Below are 27,165 nucleotides of genomic sequence, written 5' to 3'. Positions count from 1 at the left end.
AAGAGAAATTCTGAGAAAGAGGAGAGAGGCAGACAGACAGAAGATTGGGAAAGAGATGTAGGAAAGCAAAGGGGAATGAAAGGAGAGAGTGTAAGAAGAAAAAGGGAAGTATACGAGAAAAAAAAGAAAAAAGGATGGTGAGAATGAAAAGAAATGAGAAAGAAATAATTGTCAAAGATGTAAAAATGCACAAAACAAGCTTTTTTAAAGAAATATAATGCTTTCTTTTTGAAAATTAGTGGAAGTTATATAATTTTTCACTGTCATGAATGCAATAATGCAGTTTTTTATTTAAACATTGCTCACCAATATGTTCTGAATTAGTCTTAACTCTCAACACACGATGAACATTTTATCAGAGTCCTGGTGACATCAGCAACTGAAGAGACAATGTCACATGATTAAGTTAAAGCATACACTTGGGTTTCATTCAAGAAACTGGAAGCTATTTGCTCCCGATTGTGAGAACATCACGCAATCTAGGTCTGTTTTATTTATGTGTATACACAAGGAATTGCACTGAATTCATCCAGAAACGCAAAAGGGAAAATGATATTTTCTGTCCCTAGAAATACAATGGTGCTAGAAAGTTGGTGAACCCTGGAGAATTTTCTCTACTTCTGCATAAATATGACCTAAAATGTGATCATATCTTCACTTGTCCTAAAACTAGATAAAGAGAACCCAATAAATAACAAAAAACATTATACTTGTAACATACTAAAAGGCATAACCACTCAAAATATCAAAAAACATCATACAATCCACAATGCAACATTCCATGTTTATGTTTGCAAGCTCAGAGATTAAATTAAATGAAGCCTAGCCAAGCACTATACTAAATGACTGTGTGCTTACCTGTTTAGAAAACCTATCCATTCTGCAAAGTCCATTGTCAAAATAGTAAAGCAAGCAATGTGAGTGTACATCCACATGCTAGATTACAAGTGGCATGAATATTCAAACGAAGTACAACGTCTGTATTATGGCTTATGTTTAACTCCAATAAAGTACACAAATGCCACATGCTTTCTAGTATGAACTGCATGTTAGTCAAACACTTAGAATTTCTCAGTTGCAATTGGCGATGAACCTTCGATCTTATGACTGTCCTCTTTCATCCAACCACTTCAATGGATTTTGGGCCTCTGCTTTACCACAAAATGCTTTCTCTTTTGTTTGTGTACAAACAAAACACAAAGAGACCAGGGTTAGTGCTCTTAGCTCCACTTAGGTATACATTGAATACCAGAACTCATGTCTTCCCCTCTTTTACTCCTCTCTGCTCATCACTCACCAACGCTCTCTCTCAACTCCACACACTCTTCTCTCCACCTGCCCATCATCCCAGTCCTCACCTGGTTCTACCGGTTGACAGCTAGCCCCCACCTCCTCCCTCTTTACACTAGCCCACCCCCCCGTACACGCTCTATCCTGATGCAGTCTTGACCTGAAATGTCAACCATCTATTTGCCTCCACAGATCCTCCCTGGCCAGCCGAGTTCCTCCAGCAGTTTGTGTTTTTGCTCCAGATTTCAGCATTGCAGAATTGTGCATCTCCAAGTGTTCAGAATGCTTCATTTACAAATACAATCAATGGAAATACATGCACAGTATGCATAATGTGACGGACCAGCAGCAATACAGCACACACTGAGTCAGGTTTTGATGTTAAAACGACTATCTTTATTAGTATCGACTCAAAATATAGAAAATTAAACAAAATAAACATTGTGTGTGTGTGTGTGTGTGAGTGAGAGAGTGTGAGAGAGTGAAAGAGAGCGTGAGAGAGAGCGTGAGAGAGAGCGAGAGAGAGAGCGAGAGAGAGAGCGAGAGAGAGAGCGTGAGAGAGAGAGCGTGAGAGAGAGAGCGTGAGAGAGAGAGCGTGAGAGAGAGAGCGTGAGAGAGCGAGCGGGCGCCAGAGCGAGCGGGCGCCAGAGAGAGGGCGCGAGAGAGAGGGCGCGCGAGAGAGGGCGCGCGAGAGAGGGCGCGCGAGAGAGGGCGCGCGAGAGAGGGCGCGCGAGAGAGGGCGCGCGAGAGAGGGCGCGCGAGAGAGGGCGCGCGAGAGAGGGCGCGCGAGAGAGGGCGCGCGAGAGAGGGCGCGCGAGAGAGGGCGCGCGAGAGAGGGCGCGCGAGAGAGGGCGCGCGAGAGAGGGCGCGCGAGAGAGGGCGCGCGAGAGAGGGCGCGCGAGAGAGGGCGCGCGAGAGAGGGCGCGCGAGAGAGGGCGCGCGAGAGAGGGCGCGCGAGAGAGGGCGCGCGAGAGAGGGCGCGCGAGAGAGGGCGCGCGAGAGAGGGCGCGCGAGAGAGGGCGCGCGAGAGAGGGCGCGCGAGAGAGGGCGCGCGAGAGAGGGCGCGCGAGAGAGAGGGCGCGAGAGAGAGGGCGCGAGAGAGAGGGCGCGAGAGAGAGGGCGCGAGAGAGAGGGCGCGAGAGAGAGGGCGCGAGAGAGAGGGCGCGAGAGAGAGGGCGCGAGAGAGAGGGCGCGAGAGAGAGGGCGCGAGAGAGAGGGCGCGAGAGAGAGGGCGCGAGAGAGAGGGCGCGAGAGAGAGGGCGCGAGAGAGAGGGCGCGAGAGAGAGGGCGCGAGAGAGAGGGCGCGAGAGAGAGGGCGCGAGAGAGAGGGCGCGAGAGAGAGGGCGCGAGAGAGAGGGCGCGAGAGAGAGGGCGCGAGAGAGAGCGAGAGTGTGTGAGAGTGTGTGAGAGAGTGTGAGAGAGAGTGAGAGAGTGTGTGACAGAGTGTGTGTGTGAGAGAGAGAGAGGAAGAGTGTGTGAGAGAGAGAGAGAGAGGAAGAGTGTGTGTGCGTGTGCGTACATGTGTCCGTCCCAAACAATCAAGCTTAGGAACAGTCCTTAAGGTCTTAAGATGGCAAACTGGAAAAGGTCCAGTAATCCACTGAATAAATGAAGGGAGAGATTTGTAAATCTACGTTAAAGTGTAGAGAGGAGGCAATTACGAAGAATTCTACAGGTTCCACGCTGGGTAAACAAAGTACCAGTCGCTGAAGATCTTATCAATCGAGTCATTCCTTAATCCATGTAGAACTATCAAAAGGTGACAGTCACAGAATATCCCTTCGCACAAGTGGTTACCACATAGCACACCTGAATCCAGGTAAGGGTTAACGAATGTGGTGGCCACAGGATACTCCAACAAAATCCATATATGGATCATCCAAAGTGACAGTCACACATTCAGTGTGCACGGTGTGCCGCTGATCAACCCAATCCTTTGGGCATGGGAAAGTAACAGACTTTACCCATATCGTAGCAAAATACTGCCAGCAGCTTGCAGTCCAAACTTTCTCTTTCTCCCCCCTTCTACTGAAAGTCCCAGCAGTCTGACCTGGATGTAGAGACGGAAGGATGGGTAATTAAGTTTGCCGATGACACGAAGATTGGAGGAGTTGTGGATGGAGCTGCAGGTTGTCGAAGGTTACAAGAGGATATAGACAGGCTGCAGAGTTGGGCAGAAAAATGGCAGATGGAGTTCAATCCGGACAAGTGTGAGGTGATGCATTTTGTAAGAACAAACCAGAAGACGGAGTACAGGATTAATGGTCAGTTACTTAAGAGAGTGGATGAACAAAGGGACCTTGGGGTTCAAATCCATACCTCCCTCAAGGTCGCTGCACAGGTTGATAGGGTAGTTAAGAAGGCCTATGGGATGCTAGGCTTCATTAACAGGGGGATTGAGTTCAAGAGTAGAGAGGTCATTTTGTAACTCTACACATCTCTGGTGAGACCGCAGTTCGAGTATTGTGTTCAATTTTGGTCACCTCAGTATAGGAAGGATGTGAAAGCTATGGAGAGGGTGCAGAGGAGATTTACCAGGATGTTGCCTGGTTTGGAGAACAAGTCATATGAAGCAAGGTTAGCAGAGCTGGGACTTTTCTCTTTGGAGTGTAGAGGAATGAGAGGGGACTTGATAGAGGTCTACAAGATTATGAGAGGCATAGATAGGGTGGATAGTCAGTACCTGTTTCCCAGAGCACCAATAGCAAACACCAGAGGGCATACGTACAAAATTAAGGGAGGGAAGTTTAGGGGAGACATCAGGGGTAAGTATTTTACACAGAGGGTTGTGAGTGCCTGGAATGATTTGCCAAGGATGGTGGTGGAGGCTAAAACACTAGGGGTATTTAACAGCCTCTTGGACAGGCACATGGATGAAAGAAAAATGGAGAGTTATGGGTTGGCACAACATGGAGGGCTGAAGGGCCTGTACTGTGCTGTAATGTTCTGTGGTTCTGTCGCAGCTTATTATACTGATGTCATAGTCACGCCTCATTCAGGCGTTTTTAAAGTGACACCCACAGTACGAAACAGTGGTCACATAATAACAACACAGAATCCAATGCTTAAAAAAATGTCCCAGCAATTATGTCAAAATGCTGCCCACAAAACAAATATGTTTTCCTCCATTTATAAAGAGTTAGAGTTTTACAAAAACATTGCTTTTTTTTAAAAATCTATGGCCACTGGAAAACTCTCATGAAGCATTAGATCCTAAAAGAGACTTAATATAAAATTATTTTTAAATGAAATGTAGAACTTGTCAGTCTGTTATGTACATCTTATATGATATTGTTTAGGGTTAAGTGATGTTGATAATATAATTTGTACCATTAGAATACAAGAAATACATAGAAATACAATTATTTCACAATTGATTAAAAAATCCTTCTAAAATAATATTAAGGTCACATTTAAAATTCTCCACATACAGTGGATTCCAGAAACAGGGCCATCAGTTTATCTGGGCAGCTGCTTACTTGGGACAACTCTTAAAGAACAAAAACTAATTGGGGAAAATAGTGGGATTTGCTGCATTTATTTGGGACACTACACCACTTAATTAGGACAGGAGACTTGCCGAACCGTTTTTAACGAGCATCAGTTGCATGCACTGTTGGACGCTATATCGTGCTTTGAGCGAAGTTTTTAAAATAGTTCTGTGTGCTTGAGTTAAATTTATACCAGTGATTCTACAAGGGGCGTTTACATATCCTGAGGGGGTGTTAGGTGAAATAGAAGTCATCGGGGGTGTTCAAGATTCGTGAGCGGGGCGGGGTGTAAGCAGCATCCTAGGTTGAGGTACGTCACCTGACCGACCGTTCGTAGAGCAGGCACTTCCAAATAAAAAAGGTAAGGCACTGGAACACAGGAAGAGCCATAGCTCTGTAGACAGTGAACACTCATCACAACGTGTCTGAAACTCAGCAATCTCATCAACCAAACAGACATTATTTGGGATACATTAAACGAGCTCATGCAATTTAGCAGTTGGTAAGTCAAGTGCACCCTCTCAACTTTCTCTACAAATCTGCGGAAAACAGGTCGTGCAACAATTCGGCACTGGCCGGAACCAAACGGCGAAACGGAGTCAATCCAGGAACCTGCCCACCCTCAGGACTCCTAGGGGCGTTCCAAGTGAACTCGGCTTCATATTTGCGGCCAAGAAACGACTTTGGGGATTATGAGACCTTATGCGATGGTCAATCGTGCTAACTAGAATAGTACAAAGGTAGCTTGCCAAACACCAGCTCTATCCTGACTAACATTCAGATTCCAACTGAATCCTTGTCAACATAATTCAGGTGTTGTGATAGTCTTTATCTTTGCATCGCCATTCCCTTGCATGCCGCTACCACCGTATCAACTCGTCAACATCCAATAGGCATTTCCAGTTTATATCAATGTTTTATTTTAATTTAGCCCCATTAATAATGGATCAACATGTACAGCATGATCTTTATGAGTCTAAAGACAGTGAAGCCTTGAATTCAAATCCTGCTAAGAAAAAGAAACTGCAATACAACCTGGAGTATGGTTTCATCCATTCCCGTCAGATCAGCAACGCCCCATGTGTCTTATTTGTAGTACTGTACTGTCTAATGAGCCCAGAAACCATCAAGATTGCAGGAACACTTCCGTTAAAGACACCCTGAAAAGGCTACTTCTGGTATTACTCTGTTCCAAAAGATGAAAAGCATTTGAAAAGCATTGCATACTCGAGTCATTTGCCAAGAAAGCTAAAAATGACCTTGATAGTAGTCTCAGTGCTTCGTATAACATTTCCAAAATTATAACAAAGTGTGGGAAATCACATAAAATTGGTGAAAGATTAATAATGCCTGCAGTATCAGAAATGCTCACCACTGTTCTTAAAATGGATACCAGTATTTTCAAATCAATTCTGAGTAATAACTCTGTAGCTCGTCATATTGACAAAATGACTGAAGACACTGAGGATCAACTATATGCAGAGCTACAAAAAAAACAGAATTTGAAATCCAACTGGATGAGTCAACTGTGCGAGGCAACGAAACATTGCTAATGACATATGTACGGTTTATCAAAAGTGGAATAGTTTATGAAGAGTTTCTCTTTTGTAAAAAGTTAAAAACAAACATCAATGGAGTATCAACCTACAATGAGCTCAAAATGTATATTGAGGATAAAAGTATTCCTATTAGGATGGAGCACTGTACGTGACAGATCGCCGTGCTGGTTTAGTGGCATTTTTGAACAAAGAAATTTCAAGTCTGTTTGCAAACCATTGTGTAATTCAAGACAGTATCAATAACCAATGTGTCAGCAGCAATGAGCCACTCCTCAATAACTTTTGCTCTATGTCATAGACTTACCAAGCAGTGTATATAGTTTAATAAACAGTTGTTTTGTTTTCATTGCCAATATCCAACTGTGCTAATCTTGATAAAAGTCCACGAAAGAGATCAAAGAGTACTTGCTCATTTTTATTGGTGTTGATGCACTGCACGGATATTATCTTTTAATACCTGTCTTACAGGTGAGTCAGGTGGAAGAGCTGCTGTTTCACAGGTCCAGTGAGTTGTGTCCAATCCTGACCTCTAAAACGTTCTGTGTGGAGGTTGCACTTTCTCCCTGTAACCATGCTCATGCTTTCATCCCAAATCCTACAGACGTGCTGGCCAATTGGGTAACTAGCAACTATGAATTATCCCATGTATAAATGAGTGGTTCAGCCTGGGTGGGAGGAGTTATTCAGACCATTGATAATGATGACAAATAACAACAGACCCAGCACCGATCCCTGCGGCACTCCACTAGTCACAGACCTCTAGTCAGAGAGGCAACCATCTATAACCACTCCCTGGCTTCTTCGATGAAGCCAGTGTCAAATCCAATTTACTATCTCATCTTGAAAGCAAGCAACTGAACTACTTGGCCCACCTCCATGCAGGACCTCATCAAAGGCCTTGCTAAAGTCCATGCCTTGACTTCAACTTTCCTAGTAACTTCTTCGAAAAAATTTATAAGCTTGGTTAGACATGACTTACAATGCATAATGCCTCATTGACTATTCCTAATCAGTCCCGGTCTATCCAAATATTTATATATCCAATCCCTTAGAATACCTTCCAACAACTTCACTGGATTACAAAGATTTCACATCCTAAATACTTCTGGGTGTATCTTATGGATTTTGAGCTGCTGATCACAAAAAAAAATCGCCATGAAATTTCTCTATCACGCACCTTTTTTTTTGAATCGCCTATATTTGTTATTTCAAGTGATAATTCAAGTCAATTAAAATGTTGCCCACAATGTAAGCAGAAATGCTTCTATCTTGTCCAGGCTTGCTTTGCATTGTCAGCACGACCCACAACAATGGTGTCTTTTTGTTGATTCTTCAGTGTTAAGCCTGAACACAACCACAATATCCACCCCTCAATACCAATCGGCTATGCAGTACACATGAAAGAAAACTACCGAAATTTGTAAGTCATGTTGAAGCACACACAGTACAGCAACTACAACTGGAACATCTCTGAAAGAAGCAGTGCTACTAGGAATGCAGGTCGGATATACCAAGCACTGTTGTTTCATCTGCGAATGGGACAGCCCTGCTAAAGAATCTCATTACATTAAAAAGGAATGGCCACTCCATAAGCAGTTGGTTCCAGGGCAGAAAAGGGGCACTTGTAGACCCAAAAAAGATATCTTTGCCCCCTCTTCATATAAAACTAGGGCTTACGAAAAATTTTGTGAAAGCAACGAACAAGGAAGGTGAAGGATTTCAATATTTGAGACAGATGTTTCCCAGAATAACTGATGCCAAGATTAGTATATTTTTGTTGGTCCACAAATCAAACAGGTCATCAATGACAGGCAATTCAAAGAACTTCTAGTGGGGCCGGAGAAAAATCACATAGGAAGTATTCAAGGATGTTGTTGAAAATTTTCTAAGCAACTACAGAGCACCAGACTACATGCAGCTGGTTGACAACACGCTTCAAGCATACAATACCATGAACTGCAACATGTCACTGAAGTTCATTTTTTGCATTTTCATTTAGACTTCTTTCCTGCAAATTTTGGTGCTGTCAATGACGAGCATGGTGAAAGTTTTCACCAGACATTGCGGTCAGGGAGAAATGGTATCAGAGCTTCTGAAATCCATCTATGCTGGCTGATTATTGTTGGACACTTAAGCAAGAAGCCTCCGACACTGAGTACAAATGAAAATCATCAATGAAACATTGTTAGCTTAGTAGAAATATTGCAAAGCACCAGCACCATTATGCAATTAAATACATAATCACTAAAAGTTAATTTCCCTTTTCTCCAAATTCCTATGTGATACATGTAGTCTGAGATCATATTTGTGTATAGCTTAAGGCAGTCTATCAGAATCTCAAAAAAGTTCTGAGGAAGCAAGACATACGAAAAAATTAGTTGTACAGTGAGTTTTCACATGTCAGGCTCATTGGCCTATAACAGGGGTTCCCAACCTGGGATGCGACAAAGAGTGGCTTGTGTCCTTGAGTGACAAGTTACGAGTCATCACTCAGCCAGCTGCCAGTGTGCCTTCATTACGATAATGTCGTAATATAATATTCGAAAGCGTATTTCTCATCATACTTTGCTATAGGTGTGTCTGGTTGAGTAAAGCAGTCATCCCTGACTTAGCCAGATAGTTTTTCTCATATTAGGTCATATTGTTCTCTTTACCCTTAACCCTTCATCATGTCAAAAAGAAGGAAGTGGAATGATGACTATGTGTGCTTTGGTTTCACTCGCACAACAGGAAATGATGGCTTGCAAAAATCCCAGTGCATTCTTTGTAGCGTTGTGTTTTCCAACTCAAATCTGAAGCCATCCAAGCTTCAAGAGCACTTCAAGAACAAGCATGGCAGAGCTGATGTTAAAGGATATGATGTTGGGTCATTGAAAATCAAAAGAGCTCGTTTTGATTCACAAGGCACTCTTCCAAAATTAGGTTTTGTTTCTGTTGGAAAAACCACTACTTCTTGCTTCATACCAAGGGGCATATAAAGTGGCCAAATCCAAGAAGCCCCATACAATTGCGGAAGATCTCATCAAGCCATGTGCACTGGAAATGGTAACAATTATCCTGGGCAAAGAAGCAAGAAAAAAATTTGAACAGGTGCCCCTATCAAATAATGTCATTCACAATCAAATCAGTGATTTGAGTGAAGATATTTTGGATCAAGTCACCTCAGATGTCAGAGCTAGTCCTCTTAAAATCTCTATTCAGTTGGATGAGTCAACTGATGTCTCTAGTTGTAGTCAACTCATCACATTAGTGAGATATGTCAATGATGGTGCTGTGAAGGAAGATTTCCTGTTTTGTAAAGATCTGAAAACAAACACAACTGCAAAGGATGTGATGCAGCTGGTGAAAGAGTTCTTTGCCAAACATGATTTAGATATCAAAGTCATTGGTTCTGTGTGCACTGATGGGGCACCTGCAATGCTTGGAAATAAATCTGGCTTTTCTGCATTGATGAAAAAGGAGATTCCAGACTTGCAAGTTACCCATTGTTTTCTTCATCAGCATGCTTTGGCATCAAAAACATTGCCTCCAAATTTGAAGAAAGTCCTTGATACTTGTGTGAAGATCATCAACTGGATAAGGGGGCGTGTTTTGAACTATCGCATCTTCAAATCATTTTGAAAGGATCTGGGAAGTGAGCATTCAGTTTTGCTTTTCCACACAGAAGTCCGTTGGTTGTCACGAGGACAAGCTTTAACCCACTTTGAACTGCGGGAAGAAATCAAAGTTTTTCTGGAGGAGTGTGAATGTGATCTGGTTGGGGCAATGGAATCACAGGAATTCGCCCAAATGCTGGCTTACTTAGCTGACATTTTCACTCGTATAAATGACCTGAGTGTTTCTCTTCAAGGAAAAGGGATAAACATATTGAAGGCTTGTGAAAAGTTGAATGCCTTTAAAGATAAGTTATGTCTTTGGCGTTGAAGGATGGAAAGAGGCAGTCTCTCAAATTTTCCTTCACTAGAAGAGATGGTTGATGATGCTGGATCCATAACTCCTACTGTGCGTGAAGAAATCGTGGCTCATTTGGAAATGCTGTCAGAATGTTTGATGGATATTTTGCTGCTGGAGACCTGAAGATTTCAGAAGAATGGATCATGAATCCATATTCCTACAATTTGAAGAAAATGTCAGATGATGAAGAGCTGAAGGAAGATCTTATTGATTTGCGGACAAATCGAGCTCTTGAAATGCAATCTGAAAGCAAGACTTTGGAGGAGTTTTGGTGTGCAGCACCGGATATGTTCCCAAGACTTGGTGGAAAAGCACTTCGTGTCCTCATTCCATTTGCAACAACATACTTGTGTGAATCTGGATTCAGTTCTCTTTTGTCAATCAAGATAAAATCTAGGAATCACCTGAATCCACAGGCAGACCCGCGGATCACAGTCAGCAAGAAAGGTCCACGTTTTGACAAAATCATGAATGAGAAGCAAGAGCAAAGAAGTCATTGAATTTTATGTTCACAATTGGGATTGATTTTACTGTTTACAATTTTTTCTAAATAAATTAGAATCTAATTGCTCAATTTATATTTGCATTTTATGCACTAAGTTAAAAGCTTTTTTTTTAAAGTTCAATCTGTTCACCTGCAGTATTGTATGTGGTTCAATTTGTGGTTCAAAAATTAGAAATTAGACTTCTTCATCTTCAAATGTGATATTACTTTTGTAGGGGGTGCGAACATGAATCAAACATTTCCAAGGGGTGTGAGGCATAGAAAAGGTTGGGAACCACTAGCCTATGATTTCTTGCTTCAGTCTTAGAGCCTTTCTTAAACAACAGAACAACATTAGCTATGCTCCAATCCTCTGGCATACCGCCTAGGGCCCTGCAATATCTACGCTGGCCTCTCTCTGGGTCCGAGGAAACACACTGTCAGGCCCTGGGGATGTATCCACCCTAATTTGCTTCAACACAGCAAACATTTCCACCTCTGTAATCCGTATAGGGTCCCTGACCTCACTGCTGTATTACTTCACATCTGTGTCTGTCTCCCACTTAAATACAAAGGCAGAAATATCCACTTGAGATCTCTCCCATCTCTTTTGGCTCCACACAGATTAACACTCTGATCTTCCAGGGGGCCAATTCTATCACTTGCTATGTTTTTGCTCTGTATAAACCCTTTTACAATTCTCCTTCACCTTATCTGCTACAACAACATCAGGCCTTCTTTTAGCTCTCCTGATTTCCTTCTTAGTTCTCTTGGATTTCTTATACTTCTCAAGTACCTCATTTGTTCTAACCTGCTTATATCTGTTAGCATCTCCTTTTTCTTAATCAGGGCTTCAATAGCTCTCAAAAACCAAGGTTCCCTAAACCTGTTATCCCTGCTTTTTATTCTGACCGGAACATACAAACTCTCTACAGTACTCTCAAAATTCCACTTACCAAGTACACTTTTGTCAGAAAACAACCAGTTTGAAAGCACACTGTCAGATCCTTTCTGAGACCATCAAAATTGGCTTTTCTCAAATTTAGAATCTCAACCCAAAGACCAGACCTATCCTTCTCCATAACTAACTTGAAACTAATTGCATTATGATCACTAGATCCTCTACACAAACTTTTGTCACTTGCCCTGTCTCTTTCTCTGTTAAGACAATTAGTATCATACACTCTCTAGCTGGGACTCCGATGAAGTGATTAAGGAAATGTTCCTAAAAGCATTTGACCAACTCTTTGCCATCCAGCCATTTTACAGTATATGAGTCCCAGTCAATAAGTGGAAAGTTAAAATCACCTACTTATTTTTCTGGCAACAGTTTGCTATCTTAACAAATTTACTCCTCTAAATCCTGCAGACTGTTGGGTGGTCTATAATATAGCCCAATTACCATGGTCTCATATCTACCTATAAAGCCTCACTAGACGAGCTCTCCAATCTGTCCGGACTGAGTACTACCATGACAATTTTCCTCACTAGTAATGACATCCCTCCCCCTTTAATCCCTCCCACTCTATCACGTCTAAAACAATGAAACTCCAGAATATTGAGCTGCCAGACCTGCCCCTCCTGAAACCAATTCTCAATAATGGCTACAATGTCATAACCCTATGCGATGATCCAGGCCCCAAGCTCACCTCTCTTTCCCACATTACTCCTTGCACTGAAATAAACGCAGCTCAGAACATTAGTCTCACCATGCTTTAAGTCCTGGATTTGTATGTGGGCTTAACAACATCTTTCTCCATTATCCCCCTGCAACTCTAGTTAACCCACCTAAATACCAATGTATTCTTTGGCAATCTTCTACACTAACAAGAATGGCATGAATCTTAGAGTCATCTACGAACTTACTAACCCACCCATCCATATTTCCATCTGAATTGTTTATATTCGTTCTGAAACAGCGGAACTCCCAGAAGAACACCACTAGGCGTGGACCTTTAGCCAGAATAAGTCCCTTCAACCATTCCTCTTTGTCTTGTAATGGCAAACCACCATGTAGCCCATGCAACTCAGCTTATATCAAGTCTAGCTAAAGGTCCCACTGCTCTAGATGTGATAGTGTGGGAGGGATTAAAGGGGGAAGGGCTGCATTATAGTCAGGATTGGTGACATTGTCGATAGTGTAGAAGATTGCTGAAGAACACAGTCAACAAACCTGGTTGGTGCATCAGGGTGTTTGCTCATTTTAAAAGGATAACAAGAAAATGATGGCAAAAGAAATTCTTTTTGAAGATGAAGATGAGGAAAATTTATGGCAAATACATTGAGTAGGCGAGAGACAAGACTCCACTGCAGTGGCTACAGGAATGTAGACTGCACTTCTCTGAAAGGCAAGCTGCTGGCCTCAGTAATATGGCCAAATAAAACATTCCAATTTCATGCCAACTTTTTAAGACAACTGCTACATAGATGTTTGCGGGAATATTTTGAAATATTTTAATCAGGTCTATTGCTACGAAGCCAGCAGCTTGCCTTTCAGAGAAGTACAGCACACCAAAAGGAAAACAATCAGAACTTGCTCAGTTCCTCGGAGCATGCTGAACTCTCTGAGGGGTTGTGAAAGCTTAGAACATCCTGGCTGTGAAACTTCATTCACTTCTTCTAGTTATTTTATCAATGGTACAAATGAGAATTTGCAATTTTGCAACAGAAACACTGATGTCATTAGACACCCGGTTATGTTGCATTTTGTTTCTATTCTGGGGTAAATTTTTACTAACTATTGGTCCCAAAAGAATCAGAAATAACAGAGCCCTCTTTAGCATGCAGGATGACATCTTTAATTACTTTAAAAAATTGCCACTATTTTGCAATAAAATGGAAAGTGCAACACACTGAAAATAGTGAATCATACATAATTTAAAGTATTTAACTACACATACTGGAAAGATTTTAAGCCGAAACATCGGTAATTCCCGTTTGCTCGACACCCTGAATTTCTCTAATAGAAAGGTTGTTGTTCTAGATGCAATCTCATATGTCTACAGGGATCAGCAAACTGTTAAATTCGGAGACCCCTTCACTCCTGGATCCAGTGCTGCCATTCATCCTGTAGTCACTATTATAAAGTGCTGTTAGAGTTGCGCTGGAGTTGGGAGATCTCCCCAGGAAGACCCATGTGCCCATGGCCACCATCTCTAAATTCTTTCACAGTTTCACCCCCTTTTCTCTCAACTTCATGACAAAGAAAAAGCAGGTGTAGTTTTCAAAGCATACAAGTTGAGTTTTCACTTCCTTATTATGGGGGAGAAAACCACAATAACAATTACTTAAAGGATACACAAATTTTTCAGTTTTAATTTTGATTCCAGATTTGGTGCTACATTAGACAAAGCGACCATTTAGCAAACAAAAATGCTTAAAGTCCAATTTCTAGGCAGCAATATGACAAATGGCTCTTCTGGGGGAAAAAAAAAGTCATTCTTGACAACAGATTTATACTCAGTTTCAACAACTTACTTAAGATTCATTGCAGACTCCAAATTTGTATTCATATATTGTGACCGTGTACATACGAACATTGGATTTCTTAAAATGTTTCTTCACAAAGAGTTAATACAATTAACTGTCAAAAGTTACATAGTTGAACAAATTTATAACAAGGAGTTTCATTTCTAAATGCAGAAATCAAACCAACACATTGATGTTCAGGACTACATGACAGAAACTGAATAATTATTCTATGAATAGTATTCTCTCATCACTTCAGCATCCAGGTGCATATCACCACACTTGCCTTGCAGATGTCTGCCATCAGAAACACAGATGTTTCTATGGGCAAACAGCCAGGATCATCTAAAGAAAGTGTGTAATAATGTGCATAGCTGTCCATATTCCCTGATGGCCGCACAGTAAGAATAGGATGGCCATTTTATCCAGCTTGGAAGAAGGCAGGCTTTCAGAAACCAGGGACCAAATGCCCCAATGTTGGGCCTTCGAGTCTCCATAAGCATTCGAGAAGATCATGGCCATAGAACACTACAGCACAGAAACAGGCCCTTCAGCCCATCTAGTCCATGCCAAACCATAACTCCGCCTAGTCCCATTGAACTGCACCCCGACCACAGCACTCCATACTCCTACCACCGCTTAAGTTTTGAGATCATTCCCACATCCAACGCTTGCACTGGCAGTTCACTCAACACTCTCACCACACACTTGGTGAAGAAGCTCCCCCTTATGCTCCCCTCAAACATTTCACCTTTAACCCATGACCTCTAGTTCCTTCGTCTCCACTGCATCTACTCCCAGGATGAGACTTTCCTTTCCAGGACATCAAAGCACAGGGTTTCCGTTCCTCCACCACTGACACTGCTCTCACCCGCATCTCCTCCATTTCCCAAACATCCACGCTCACCCCATCTTCCCACCACTCAAGTCCTCACCAACCACCTCATGAGCCTCTGCACCCAACACATCATTCTCTGCAACTTCCACCATCTTCAATGGGGGTCCTACCACAAAACACACCTTTTCCTCCAGCTCACTCTCTGCATTTCACAATAATCATTCCCTTTGTCCATTCATCCTTCCCCTCTAACGTCTTGGCACCCATCCCTGCAAGTGGCTGAAGTGCTAAACTTACCTATTCACCTTCTCCCTCACTTCCATTAAGTCTTTCCAGGTTAAGCGACACTTCCCCTGTGAATTTGTTGGAGTCAACAACTATATGTAGTGCTCCCGATGCGGCCTCTTCTACATTGGTAAAACCCGACGTAGACGGGGGACCGCTTTGTCGAGTATTTCCACTCCATCTACAGAAAGTGGAAATACCCATTGGCCAACCATTTTAATTCCGGTCCACATTCCCGTTCTGACATGTCAGTCTATGGCCTCTTCTTCTGCCACGATGAGGCCACTCTCAGGTTGGAGGAGCGACACCTCATAGTCCCTTCTTACTCTGACTTCTCATCTTTTTTCTCCAGACTTAATGAAGGGTCTGAGCCTGAAACATCGACTGATTACTCTTTTCCATAGATGCTGCCTGGCCTGCTGAGTTCCTCCAGCATTTTGTGCATGTTGCTTGGAGTTCCAGCATCTGCAGATTTTCTCGTGTTTGTCATCAGACCTCATATTCTATCTAGGTGGCCTCCAACCTGATGGCATGAACACCGATTTCTCCAACTTCCGGTATTTTCCCCCAACCCTTTCCTCAACTCTCCACTCTGACCTTTTACCTCCTCTCTTTATCTGCCTACCTTTAAAGGGTCAGAATGAGGCCAGTTACTTACAAGTACATTTACCAGAAATCTTACAAATTACTGCAAAACCAAAAGTTCAAATGACATAATTTGTTGTAATACGATAATGAATTAGTCACTTTTGCCCAATTCGTTTCCTTGCCTTTACTGAAATTGACAATACTTATCCATAGTCTCTTGTTATTTGTCACAGCTGTTGTTAAAAGAGTATTTGTTTTTAATTTTTCATCACGAAGTCCAGAACAGTTTTGAGAGCAATTAAAACAATTAAGATTGATTTAACCAAATCCTACATTTTATATTAACTGATTATAGTAATTGAAACTCAAAATCTAATTCCTGCAATTTTCTGCTTGCATAAAACAAAAACAGTAAACATATCAGTTTGCCCTATTAAAGGGGAAAGATTTTATTCGTACCAGCAAAGTTCAGAACAGGCCAGTGTCAGACCTAACAATTAGATCAAAACAAGACAACTGTCTCCTGGTACATTTATTGAAAGGGGAAGCTAACCAGGACTAGCATAGAGCCAGAATCATCTGGGGCATGTAACTGTAAGGATATAGAAAAGGTCAAGTTTGTATATTCTTTCTTCTTTCTTAAGCCCATCACCCTCTACTAGGTCATGTTCTTCCAACAGCAGCTCGCCAGTGTTTTCTGTCCAGAGTCAATCTTTCAAGTTGTCCCCAGGTGTAACCCAACTTCACTAGGTGAAGATACCTCCTCTCCCAGGATGTCTTTGGAGCTTCTGTTGGCACTTCTATAGCTCTGGGTTTTTACAGGATGGGGTTGCTAGCCCCGTGGCCTACCCTTCTCCTTTTGCAGGCAAGCTTGAGACAGTCCTTGACAGAGTTCACTTTGTGCATCCATACTCATAATTGGGTAGAATAGGTAGTGGAAGAGTCGGTGCAATCTAAGTAACGATTGCCACAAGAGCCTCAATCAATCCCTTAACAGAGTATAAAGATAGAAATTCCAAGAGAATCAGACAGTGAACTGTCAGTTGTCCATCCAATCTGAGGCTGTAAGCCACTTCATTTGTTGCAATTTATTTTGAAGAAACTACTTATCATTGGGGTGGCATGGCAGGTCAGGGAAGTGCGGCTATTAGTGCTGGTGCCCCAAAGCTTCGGTGACCTCGATTCAACAATGACCTCAGATGTTAACGGGGTCTACTTTGAGAGATAATGAAGTTACGTATCCATAAACCCAAAGGATCAAATGACTGCTTCCTATGTCATAAAATAATATAAAAATAACTGAACTTCTTCAAACCTTTGAGTAATCTATAACTCAAAAGGGAAATTTACTATTAATAGTACAAGATGAAGTATCCCAGTCTTATTGTGCAATGGGATAAGTGAGCCATTTCCATCATGCTGTTGAAACTTCTGGGCCTGTTTAACACCATTATTTATTCCTTATTGACTAATGTTCAAACTGCCCATCAGGAATCCCGTATCTGATTTGAGTAATCTTCTGCATAAAACACAAGTTCTATTCAAAGGGGAGAAGCTCTCAGGTTGACAGAAGTTGTAACATGCCCACCACTAGGAGAATTTATTTTAGACAAATGTTCAGTACAATGTCTACCTCTTTCCTTCCGTATGTCTCTGGAGGTGTCGATAGAGGAAGAGAAAGCAGGAAGGAAGTACATAAACAAAACTATAGTTATGCTGTAATGGAAGATATAACTCTCAAGATCAGAACTGCCAACATGACTTTACTCTAGAAAGAAGTTTAAAGACTCACAACTGTGAAGTATAGCTCTTCACCTCAGCTACAGCAACAGCAAATGAGAATATCCTTTCATCCAATCTACCTAGAATACTCATACCACAGATTCACAATGCAACACAAATATATTGTTGTATTCTAATCAAACATATCAAGTCCCTCTTTATTCTTGTCTCACACATGACATTTCCATCAATACTTCTCGCCATCCTGCTTCTTCTATTCATAAAACATTGTATAACCCCCTTCAGAAGTTCCTCAGGATTGAGAATAAATAATCAAAATCCTACATCTTTTTACCTACAGTGAGTATATCACCCCCTTTTGAAAATTGAGATGAAATTAGTATTCACTAAAGCCACAGCCAAAGTTTCAAAGTGCATTTATTATCAAAGAATGTATAAATTATATAACCTTGAAATTTGTTTGCTTACAGGCGGTTGCAAAGCAGAGAACTCAAAAGAAATCAATTAAAAAACTCCCCAATGCCCACAGAGAAAAAGAGAAAAAAAAAACAAAAAAAATCATATAAACAATAGAAGCAAGCAACAACATGAACATATTGAACCACATTGAGTCCTCAGACCCAAATCCCCAGAGCATCCCCAAATCTTCAGTATTCAGTTCATATTAGCAGGGCAAATTGCCGCAGTTTGCAGACATGAAGCACAGTAGCCAGAGGCAACTCAGAGCTTTACTGAATTAACTTGATTACCTACATCCTTCATATGCATGAGTAAAAATCTTCACGTTACATCTCCATTCAAATGTACAATTATAGGAATTTATAATAAATATTATGTACAACAGGATAGTCTCTATAGCATAGAATTACAGTTGCATCAGCATGAATTAAACAGTCTGGTGCCTTGCTGGAAGAAGCTGTAGGACCTCAGAGAGAAAAGCCCCCAGACAATCTTGACTAGCGTTCAAATTGTCTGAACCTTACGCTAGACCCAGGACCACAATGAATCATTCTGGGCTGAGATTTCACTGCTGGAGAAACCGTTCTTGACCTCTCCAAATTGGCTCGGCACCCAGAGAGATCCTACATCAGCCAACTCTCAATATCCTGCATTTCAAGTCTATATAGGCCAGCATTTAGATTGTACAAATAGCAGATTGCACCTCACTTTAGGACCTAGCCCTCGCCGTGACAAGTCACTCGGGGTCTTGAATACGCCATCTATTGATTCACTTCAGACCTGGATTTCACTGCCAAATAAGCTGTTCTCAACCTCTCCAATTCAACTCGGCATTTAGAACGATCCACCCTCATACCCAGGTTAGTTGGATAGGCATCAAAACTCCTCTGTCCTGTCTTAGAAAGCCTACAGCACAATACAGGCCCTTCGGTCCACAAAGCTGTGCCAAACATGTCCTTACTTTAGAAATTACCTACGGTTACCCCAGCCCTCTATTTTTCTAAGCTCCTTGTACCTGTCCAGGAGCCTCTTAAAAGACCCTATTGTATCCACCTCCACCACTGTCACCGGCAGCCCATTCCACACACTCACTACTCTCTGCGTAAAGTCTTACCCCTGACATCTGCTCTACTTCCAAGCAGCTTGAAACTATGCCCTCTTGTGGCAGCCATTTCAGCCCTGGGAAAAAGCCTCTGACTGTCCACATGATCAATGCCTCTCATCATCTTATACACCTCTTCTCTTCTCCAAATTGTTCACTCCGACCAACATAACTCCAACTCCAAATGCATTAATTTTGCAGTGCACCAGCTGGGTACATTCTGCAAATTCTCTTTGCCTTTGCTCACTTCTTCATTGCTTACAATTTACAATTGTAAGAGACAGTTTACAATTTACTTCAAAAACATGTTATTAATAACGGTTTTAATCAAAACCATCATCAACAAATGAGTCAAATGAAGGGTCTTGGCCAGAAACTTCGCTTGCTTACTCTTTCCCATAGATGCTTCCTGATCTGCTGAGTTCTTCCAGAACTGTGTGTGTTGCTCCTTTTTAAGTTTTCTGCAGTTTAATAATCTTTTCAATGTTCACATTTCTTTTGCTGATCTAGCATCATACTTTAAGCAAAGTTCACAGTCTCAATGCGCACCAACTTTTGATTCATGAACACATCCCCAATACATTTAAAAGAGTTGCAAAGCTGAAGTGACTTTCATAATAAGAGCATTCTGTTCTTTCTATTTCTGGCCTCACTAGCACATGGTATGGGTAAAAATCCTGAGATCACAACCCTGGAGTTCCTGTCCTTTAACTTAGCACCTAATTCTCAGAACTCACTTTGCAGGACCTCATCACCCTTCCTACCCAAGTCACTGTTATCGACTTGGACCGCAACCTCAAGTTGCTCACCCTCCCACTTAAGAATGCTGTCCACTTGATCGGAGAAGTCCCTGACCCTGGCACCCAGGAGGCACAAACCATTCACAAATCTCTTTTTCATCCACAGAACCTCCTTTCTGTTTTCCTAATCAATAAATCCCTTAACAGTAAGACTCACCGCTGCTCTACCCTTTCCTGCTGAGCCACAGATCCAGACTCAGTGCCAGAGACCTGACCACTGTGACTTTCCTCTGCTAGGTCATTCCACCCCCACCCCACCAACAGCATCCAAAGCAGTATACAGTACCTGTTTTCGAGGGGACAGCCACAGGGGTTCTCTACACTGGCTGGTTAACTCCTTTCCCCTTCTTGACTGTCACCCAGTTACCCGTGTCCTGCACCTTGGCTGTAATCATCTCTCCATATGTCCTATCTATTACCCCCTCAGCCTCCCAAATGACCCACAGTTCACCCAGTTCCCGCTTCAACTCCTTAACGCAGTCTGTTAGAAGCTGCAGTTGGATGCACTTTCTTGCAGATTCATCCTACAAGATCAGGGACCCTGGAGGTCACCATACCTTCCCACATGCCACGAGAGGAGCATTCCAGTATCCTGTCTGGCAACCCCACTGCTCCAATGTGCAATAAGAAATAAAGAAAGAATAAATAGCTAAAAAGAAATTACTTATGGCCTAGCCTCTCCCCACTAAAGCTTCAATGAGCCAAAACTTCAACTCTCCACTCCAACACTGGCCCTCTCACTTTTTTTAAATTGGTCCTTGCCAAGTGTCTAACTACGTCCAATGCAGAGTCTCCTCAAGTCTGTGGCATGCAGAATATGCCAGTTACCCCCACTTGCTTCTTTTAAAACCACACTTCCTACTTTGCCAGTATCACTTCTGTTAAGGATATTGAAATCAGCAAAGAATTCACAATAACTCAAATGCTACTTCACATCCAGAGTTAGAATCAAATTAAGTTTTTGATCAGAAATAGTAGAAGACATTGTTCACCAATAATTCATACTTCATTCTCAGTTATGCAAATTTTAGTTCCTGCCTGATAAATAATGGTGCAGAACTTTTCCTGCTGGGCTTCAAACAACTATTTCACATAAACAATTTTAGAGAAGTTAGGAGTTGGAAAACACAACCTAGGAAGTGTATCCTAGCAACAGGGCTGACAAGTTGGAGAAATAACTTTCATATTCAGCTCTCCAAGTAAGGTCCTTAGTTAAAAAAAATGAGAATAGCTGATATGTGCTTAACTCTTAAATTCCTTCTGAAATGGCCTAGCAAGCCACCCAGTTGTACATTACCACTATATTCAAATTTGGACAACAGCAGGTTCAGAAGGCGTAGGGAGTGGCAACAAATGTGTATCATATCAGCAATGTGCTGATCTTGGAAAAAAAATCTAAATATAAGAAATATATCAAAGTAATTGTGAATATGGGACCATTTTAATTCCCAGGTTATTGGCAGTTTTTATTAAAGGTATGATCTTCATCTCCAATTTAGTTGAATGCGATGATCAAATTAATTTCCTTTTTAGATTTACACAAACTTAGATTCATTTATTTATCACATGTACATCAAAATGCACAGTTTGTCATTAATCTATTAAGATATACATAGGACAGTACAGGCCTTTCAGACCAAGATGTTTTGCCGACCTTTTAACCTACTCCAAAATCAATCTAACCCTTCCCTCCCAGATAACCCTTCACTATTCTTTTATCCACAAATATCATACAGAAATTGGTTTTTTTCTTTCAAAACTTAAATCTGCATTTCTTTAAAATGATTCATGATTCGGGGGTGCCTCAGTGTGACTGAGCATACTGATGATAAGTTGATGAATCACTGCCCATCCAGGCCCTATCCACCTTCCCAACCAGCCTGCAGCATTTAATCTTATAAAACCAGTCCAAAAATTGCATCTGATCCTTTATTCCAGTAGAATAAAGGTTGTCAGGCAACAGGACAGAAAATCAATATTAAAGCAAAAGTCAGCTTCCAAGTCAATATGGGTCAAACACTTTGAGATGATGTCTAATATGAGATATTATTTAATGCAAAGTATAAGATGCTCGTAACATTACAGTTGTCACATTAGCATTAGATATTTTTCATTTCAGATTGTGAATAAATTGGAGTACAGCACGAAAATTCACAAATCTCTCGAGAGACTCAAAGTACGACCCATCTTTCTTCATAGCTCTGTATTGATATTGGTTCCAAATTTAGAATTTGCTAATAAAAACAAAGCAGCTTGCATAAACATTACTCTGATAATGGAATCGTTGCCAAAAAATAAACAAGAGGAAATATTTTCAGTACACTTCAATTAACATAAAGAATTAAGTCACCAACTAGAACGATCCATCTGGAATCCACATTCAGTATTTTCAAAAAAACATTCGTAAAACACATCATCCTTAAGCAGAAATATATCACGGTCATTTTGTTGACATTTCCCAGCATTAAGATCCCTAACCAAATAATTTAGTTTTCAAGGACATAAAGTATTCCTTCTGAACTTTATTCCAGTTCTTTTTTTAAAATAATACAGCAAAAGATAACCCACATCCTAGAAGTTTAAAACTTAAAAATGATTGCCTGGCTTTATTTCAGTGTCAAATCACTGTTAATTCAGCTTTCTTCCTTAATCTCCCTAGAAAATGATACACACCTTCTTTCACAAAGTTCAATATCTACTGGAAACTCATCTTTCTGATTTGGGGCAAAAGGAAAATATTATTCTAGACACAGAGTTGTACGGCACATTAACACATCATTGCAGCCTACCCGAACCATGCCAATTGCAACTACGTTAATCCCATTTGCCTGCCTTAGGCCCATATGCCTCTATTCTTATTCTACCCAAATACCTGTCCAAATGCTTTTTAAATACTGTAATTGTAAATGTATCTGCAGCCTTCATTACCGTTGGAAGCTGGTTCCCTATAAACACCGCCTTGTGTGTGAAAATCTTACACCACCTTTAAATTTCTCCCCTCTCAGTTTAAGCCTATCCCTCTAATTTATACTACCCTGCACTAAGAAAAAAAATCTATCTGCCCCCTGTATGTCCCTCAGTTTTATAAACCTCCAAGGCCATTCTTCAGCCTCTGCCATTTCAGTGAGAATAAGTCAAGTTTATCCAATCTCTCCTTACACATGAAGACCTCCATTCAAGGAAATAATCTTTACAGCACACCTTCTAATACCAATACACCTTTCCGGTAGCGAGAGGACCAGAAATCACGTGATACTCCACAATACTTTGTGCAGCTGCAACATGATGTCCCAGCTCTGTGCCCCAAAGCATGCTGAATGCTTTCTGCACATCAAATCCACTTTGTTGTTTGTTGAAAGCAGCAACATGTTCCCTACTGTATAGGTTTACAATTTCAACAATTGTTGCTTCATTAACATGGCAAAGAAGCCAACATATTGTAAAAATAGAAAAACGATTAAAAAAAACAGTAGAAATTACAATATTGAATTGTCACCCATAGTGTTACCTACACCGCTGACCACGTTGCAAATTCCAAATATCAAAATGCTAACACTTTCCTTAACAATATTCAACGGGCAGTATAAACATTTCTACATATTTAAAATCAGAATTCTGATTGTATTAGTATCCTACTTATCAATCAGAAGTAAAGCAACTGCATTTATACAATCCCTTTCATGGTTTGCAGCCAATGAATGCTTTAACATTGAAGCAATGTTTCTGATTCCCCAAAATAGTGTTCCAGATTTCTGAGTGAGGTCGTGCAACACAATGAAAAGTGCGAAAAAGTTTCACGTGGAGAGTTCAGTCATAAGCTGCGTTTTTATTTTGGCTCCAAACGCGTCTGGTCACAGCTTCTCCATCCTGAAATAATCTACTTTCTACAGTTATGTCAGGAATTCAGACATAAAATTACCCCCCGCCCGCCATACTGCAGTAAAACGGAATTTAGAACCAAGTATCCAAGTTTTCTCAGCCCGGCATTCTCTCTCCATTAGAGAAGCGCATAGGGCCGGTTGCAATTTCAGCACTAGGTGCCAATCGCTGTTCAATTTTCATAGTCTGAAGCCGCAAAGGTTTGGGTAACTTGTGTAACAGTTAAAGGGCAACGCCAGCCTGAGTAGAGTGTGCGAACAGTGCAGTGAGTGCCAGAGGATTGCAGAATCTTCCCAGCTATCGGTAGTCGAGTTCCGTCGCTTCCTGTGCTCTACACTTCTGGAGTTCGGTTTGGGTTCTATTAAAATATCAACAAGTATTTGATGCTGGGTAGAGCTGAGAGCGCGAACTGCCATTGCGCAGCCAGGAGCAGCACGCTATCACTGTAATAAGACAGTAATCCCTCACACGCCACCTCTGCCCGAGAGAAAGAAGCCTTGCTAACTTTTCTGAGAGTTGCAGACCATGTGCTCGACCTGTCATTCAGCGATTTTTGTTTACGGCAAAGCGAAAGTGGAGTATGCTTGCAGATAGCTAACAGTGGAGTTTGTCTCACTTCACCGAGTCCGGCGTTAAAAGCAGCTCGCCCGCCACTACCTACCCCTCGCGAACCCTTTGGTCCCGCGTTCTTACCTGCACCTCCTTCCAGTCAGGCATTTCAGCAGGAGTAGCAGGGCAACTGCGAAGAGAACACCGAACACGAGCGCCATTCCGCCACTAGCACCAACTCCGGCGTTAAACACGCCGCTACAATTTCGGGAAGGTTAACCTCTTCACCGCCTCCCAGAGTGCACGCATGCTCCCTGGTCCACCGGGAAACTCCAGGACGTAAGGAGTCACGATTGCTGTCGGGCGCATTTTGTGATTGATGCCAACAAAATGCTTACAACTAAATTCGATATCGATGGAAATCAGATACAATTGCCGGCATCTTGAGACTGGTAGACTGGTACCAGAAAGACTGGTACAGGGGAATGAGCCAACTTGAAGTACTGGGACATTGTGGTATGGAGTAACAAGAAGCTGCGACAGAGTGGGGAATCCTGAGGTACATTGACATGGGAATCAATGATTTGAGTTTCTGGAGGAACTGATACAGATTTGGGAATAATTCTGAAGGGCAGCATAGAGGAGTGGAGAATGCCAAAAGAAACAGTGAGGGATCCTGAAGGACTGCTAGAGAGAAATTGATGACACTGATTCTCATTAATAATTATTTGCCTTAAAGATTCTTCCATTTTCTCTGTGGATGTTCGCTGGAATGTGGAAGTTCTGCACTATTTGCAATTTTCTTAGGGAAGTCAATGACAGGAAATTTGCACTCTGCACAGTTAGCAGCAATTAAGAAATACTTCTATCCTTCATATCAACTTGTAAAAGTGCATTGCTGAACACAAGAGTAGGTTTCAGCTAATGTTGCTCTGAACAATTCAGTGAGATTATACCTTTTCCCACCCTGTCTCCTGTAAAAATGCTATTCCCTATTCTCACTTCATTCGCCTCAGCCAGATCTCTTCCCAGGATGTGGCTTTCCTTTCCAAGACATCAGTGATGTCTTCCTTCTTAAAAGAATGGCACTTCCCTTCCTCCATGATTGATGGTGCCCTCAACTGCAGCTCTTCCATTTTCTGAAATCTGTGCTCACCCCATCCTCCTGACGCCTTAACAGTGAGAGAGTTCCTCTTGTCCTTACCTACCACCCCACGAGCCTCCACATCCAACACATCATCCTCTGCAAATTCTGCCAAAGGGTCTCCAAAGAGATCCTACTACTAAACCGATCTTCATCCATTCAGGGCCCCAAATAGTCCTTCCAGGTGAGGCAACATTTCACCTGCAAATCTGCTGGGGGTCATCTATTGTGTCAGGTGCTCCCAGTGCAGCCTCGTCCAAGTTGGTGAGACCCATCGTTAATTGGGGGAACCACTTTGTCCAGCTCCTCTATTCCATCCACCAAAAGCAGAATTTCCTGATAGTCAAACATATTCTGATACCCATTCCCATTCCAACATGTCGGTCCATGGCCTCCTCTTGTGCCAAGGTGAGACTGCGCTCAGGGTGGAGCACCAACACCTTATATTCTGTCTGAGTAGCCTCCAGCCAGATGCCATGATTTTCCTTCCTGTAAATAAATATTTCTCCTTCCCTTCTCCTCTTCTTCATTCTGGCCTTTTACCTCTTCTCTCTGGCGTATTACTTTCCCCTGGGTCCACTCTCCTCTCCTATAAGTTTCCTTCTTCTCTAGTCTTTTTCCATCCCCCCCCCCCCCCGAACCTGGCTTCACCTATCACCTCCTAGCTATTCCCCTTCCCTTGCTCACATCTTTTTATCCTGGTGTCTTGCCCTTTCCAATTCAGTCCTGAAGAAGGGTCTCAGCCTGAAACATCAACTGTTTATTCACTAACATAGATGCTGCCTGACCGGTTGAATTCCCCCAGCAATTTTTGGTGTAAGTTCAGTAAGATCCCTTTCTTCCAAGTTATGGTTGCGTTATTAAAATTAAATGCTACTGGAAAAAAATCCAAAGATAAGTGCTAAATTACAATGGTTACAGTAAAATGAAAGCTGAATGAATGTAACAAAAGAAAATCAACAATATAATCTCAATAATACTGAAGCAGGTTTTAAAGTAGCATATTTAAAATGCTAAGTGAATTTACAGAATCCCTGAAATGAATAAGGGAGAACAGATGAATTTTCTTTCTATTGTGAATGCGTAAAGATTCCTCTAGCTTAGTATATTGAACGTAGAAGAATCCATAGACAACTGGGAGCATCCAATTTTCTGAGCACTAACTTAAACTGAGTGTTCCATACTGAACATATCAACCTCTACACAGATATTTCATGCCACATTTTCATTGTGTGCCATACTTGGGCATTTCAGTTATGTCAAAAAGACAAAAATTTGTCCTTGTTACACAGCGTGAGGTGCCCATTGGTTACTATATGGATTGCAAATTTTGCTGAGGTAGAGTCAATGGTTTGTATTTTAAGATTCAAATAAATCAAATAAATTATAAACAAATTGGATTTAGACTGGCATGGCAGAATGTGTTACCTTATGAGCTGCTGCACATGCAGGCTATTGTGATCTATACAACCTTGAGCAGCATTCAAACAGCTTGAGCTCAGAACTGATGAACTCCAGTCCCAAGATCTGGA

General features: G+C 41.7%; 1 protein-coding gene across 4 annotated transcripts in view; it reads right to left on the bottom strand.

Annotated features, from left to right (window-relative positions):
- Positions 1-24,764, bottom strand: part of LOC140725708 (cytochrome P450 7B1-like) — a 251,498-nt gene extending 226,734 nt beyond the window's left edge. For all 4 annotated transcript variants that reach the window (XM_073041568.1, XM_073041549.1, XM_073041554.1 and 1 more), the window contains exon 1: positions 24,634-24,764. In XM_073041568.1, the coding sequence (XP_072897669.1) occupies positions 24,634-24,710 (77 nt within the window). In that variant the 5' untranslated portion in view covers positions 24,711-24,764. The remainder of the gene's footprint in view (positions 1-24,633) is intronic.
- Positions 24,765-27,165: the final 2,401 nt, after the last annotated feature.

This window comes from Hemitrygon akajei, chromosome 1, assembly GCF_048418815.1.
Source record: "Hemitrygon akajei chromosome 1, sHemAka1.3, whole genome shotgun sequence".
Taxonomy (NCBI): Eukaryota; Metazoa; Chordata; class Chondrichthyes; order Myliobatiformes; family Dasyatidae; genus Hemitrygon; species Hemitrygon akajei.
Note: the sequence above shows the minus strand (reverse complement) of the source record. Positions and strands in the feature narration are given on the sequence as shown.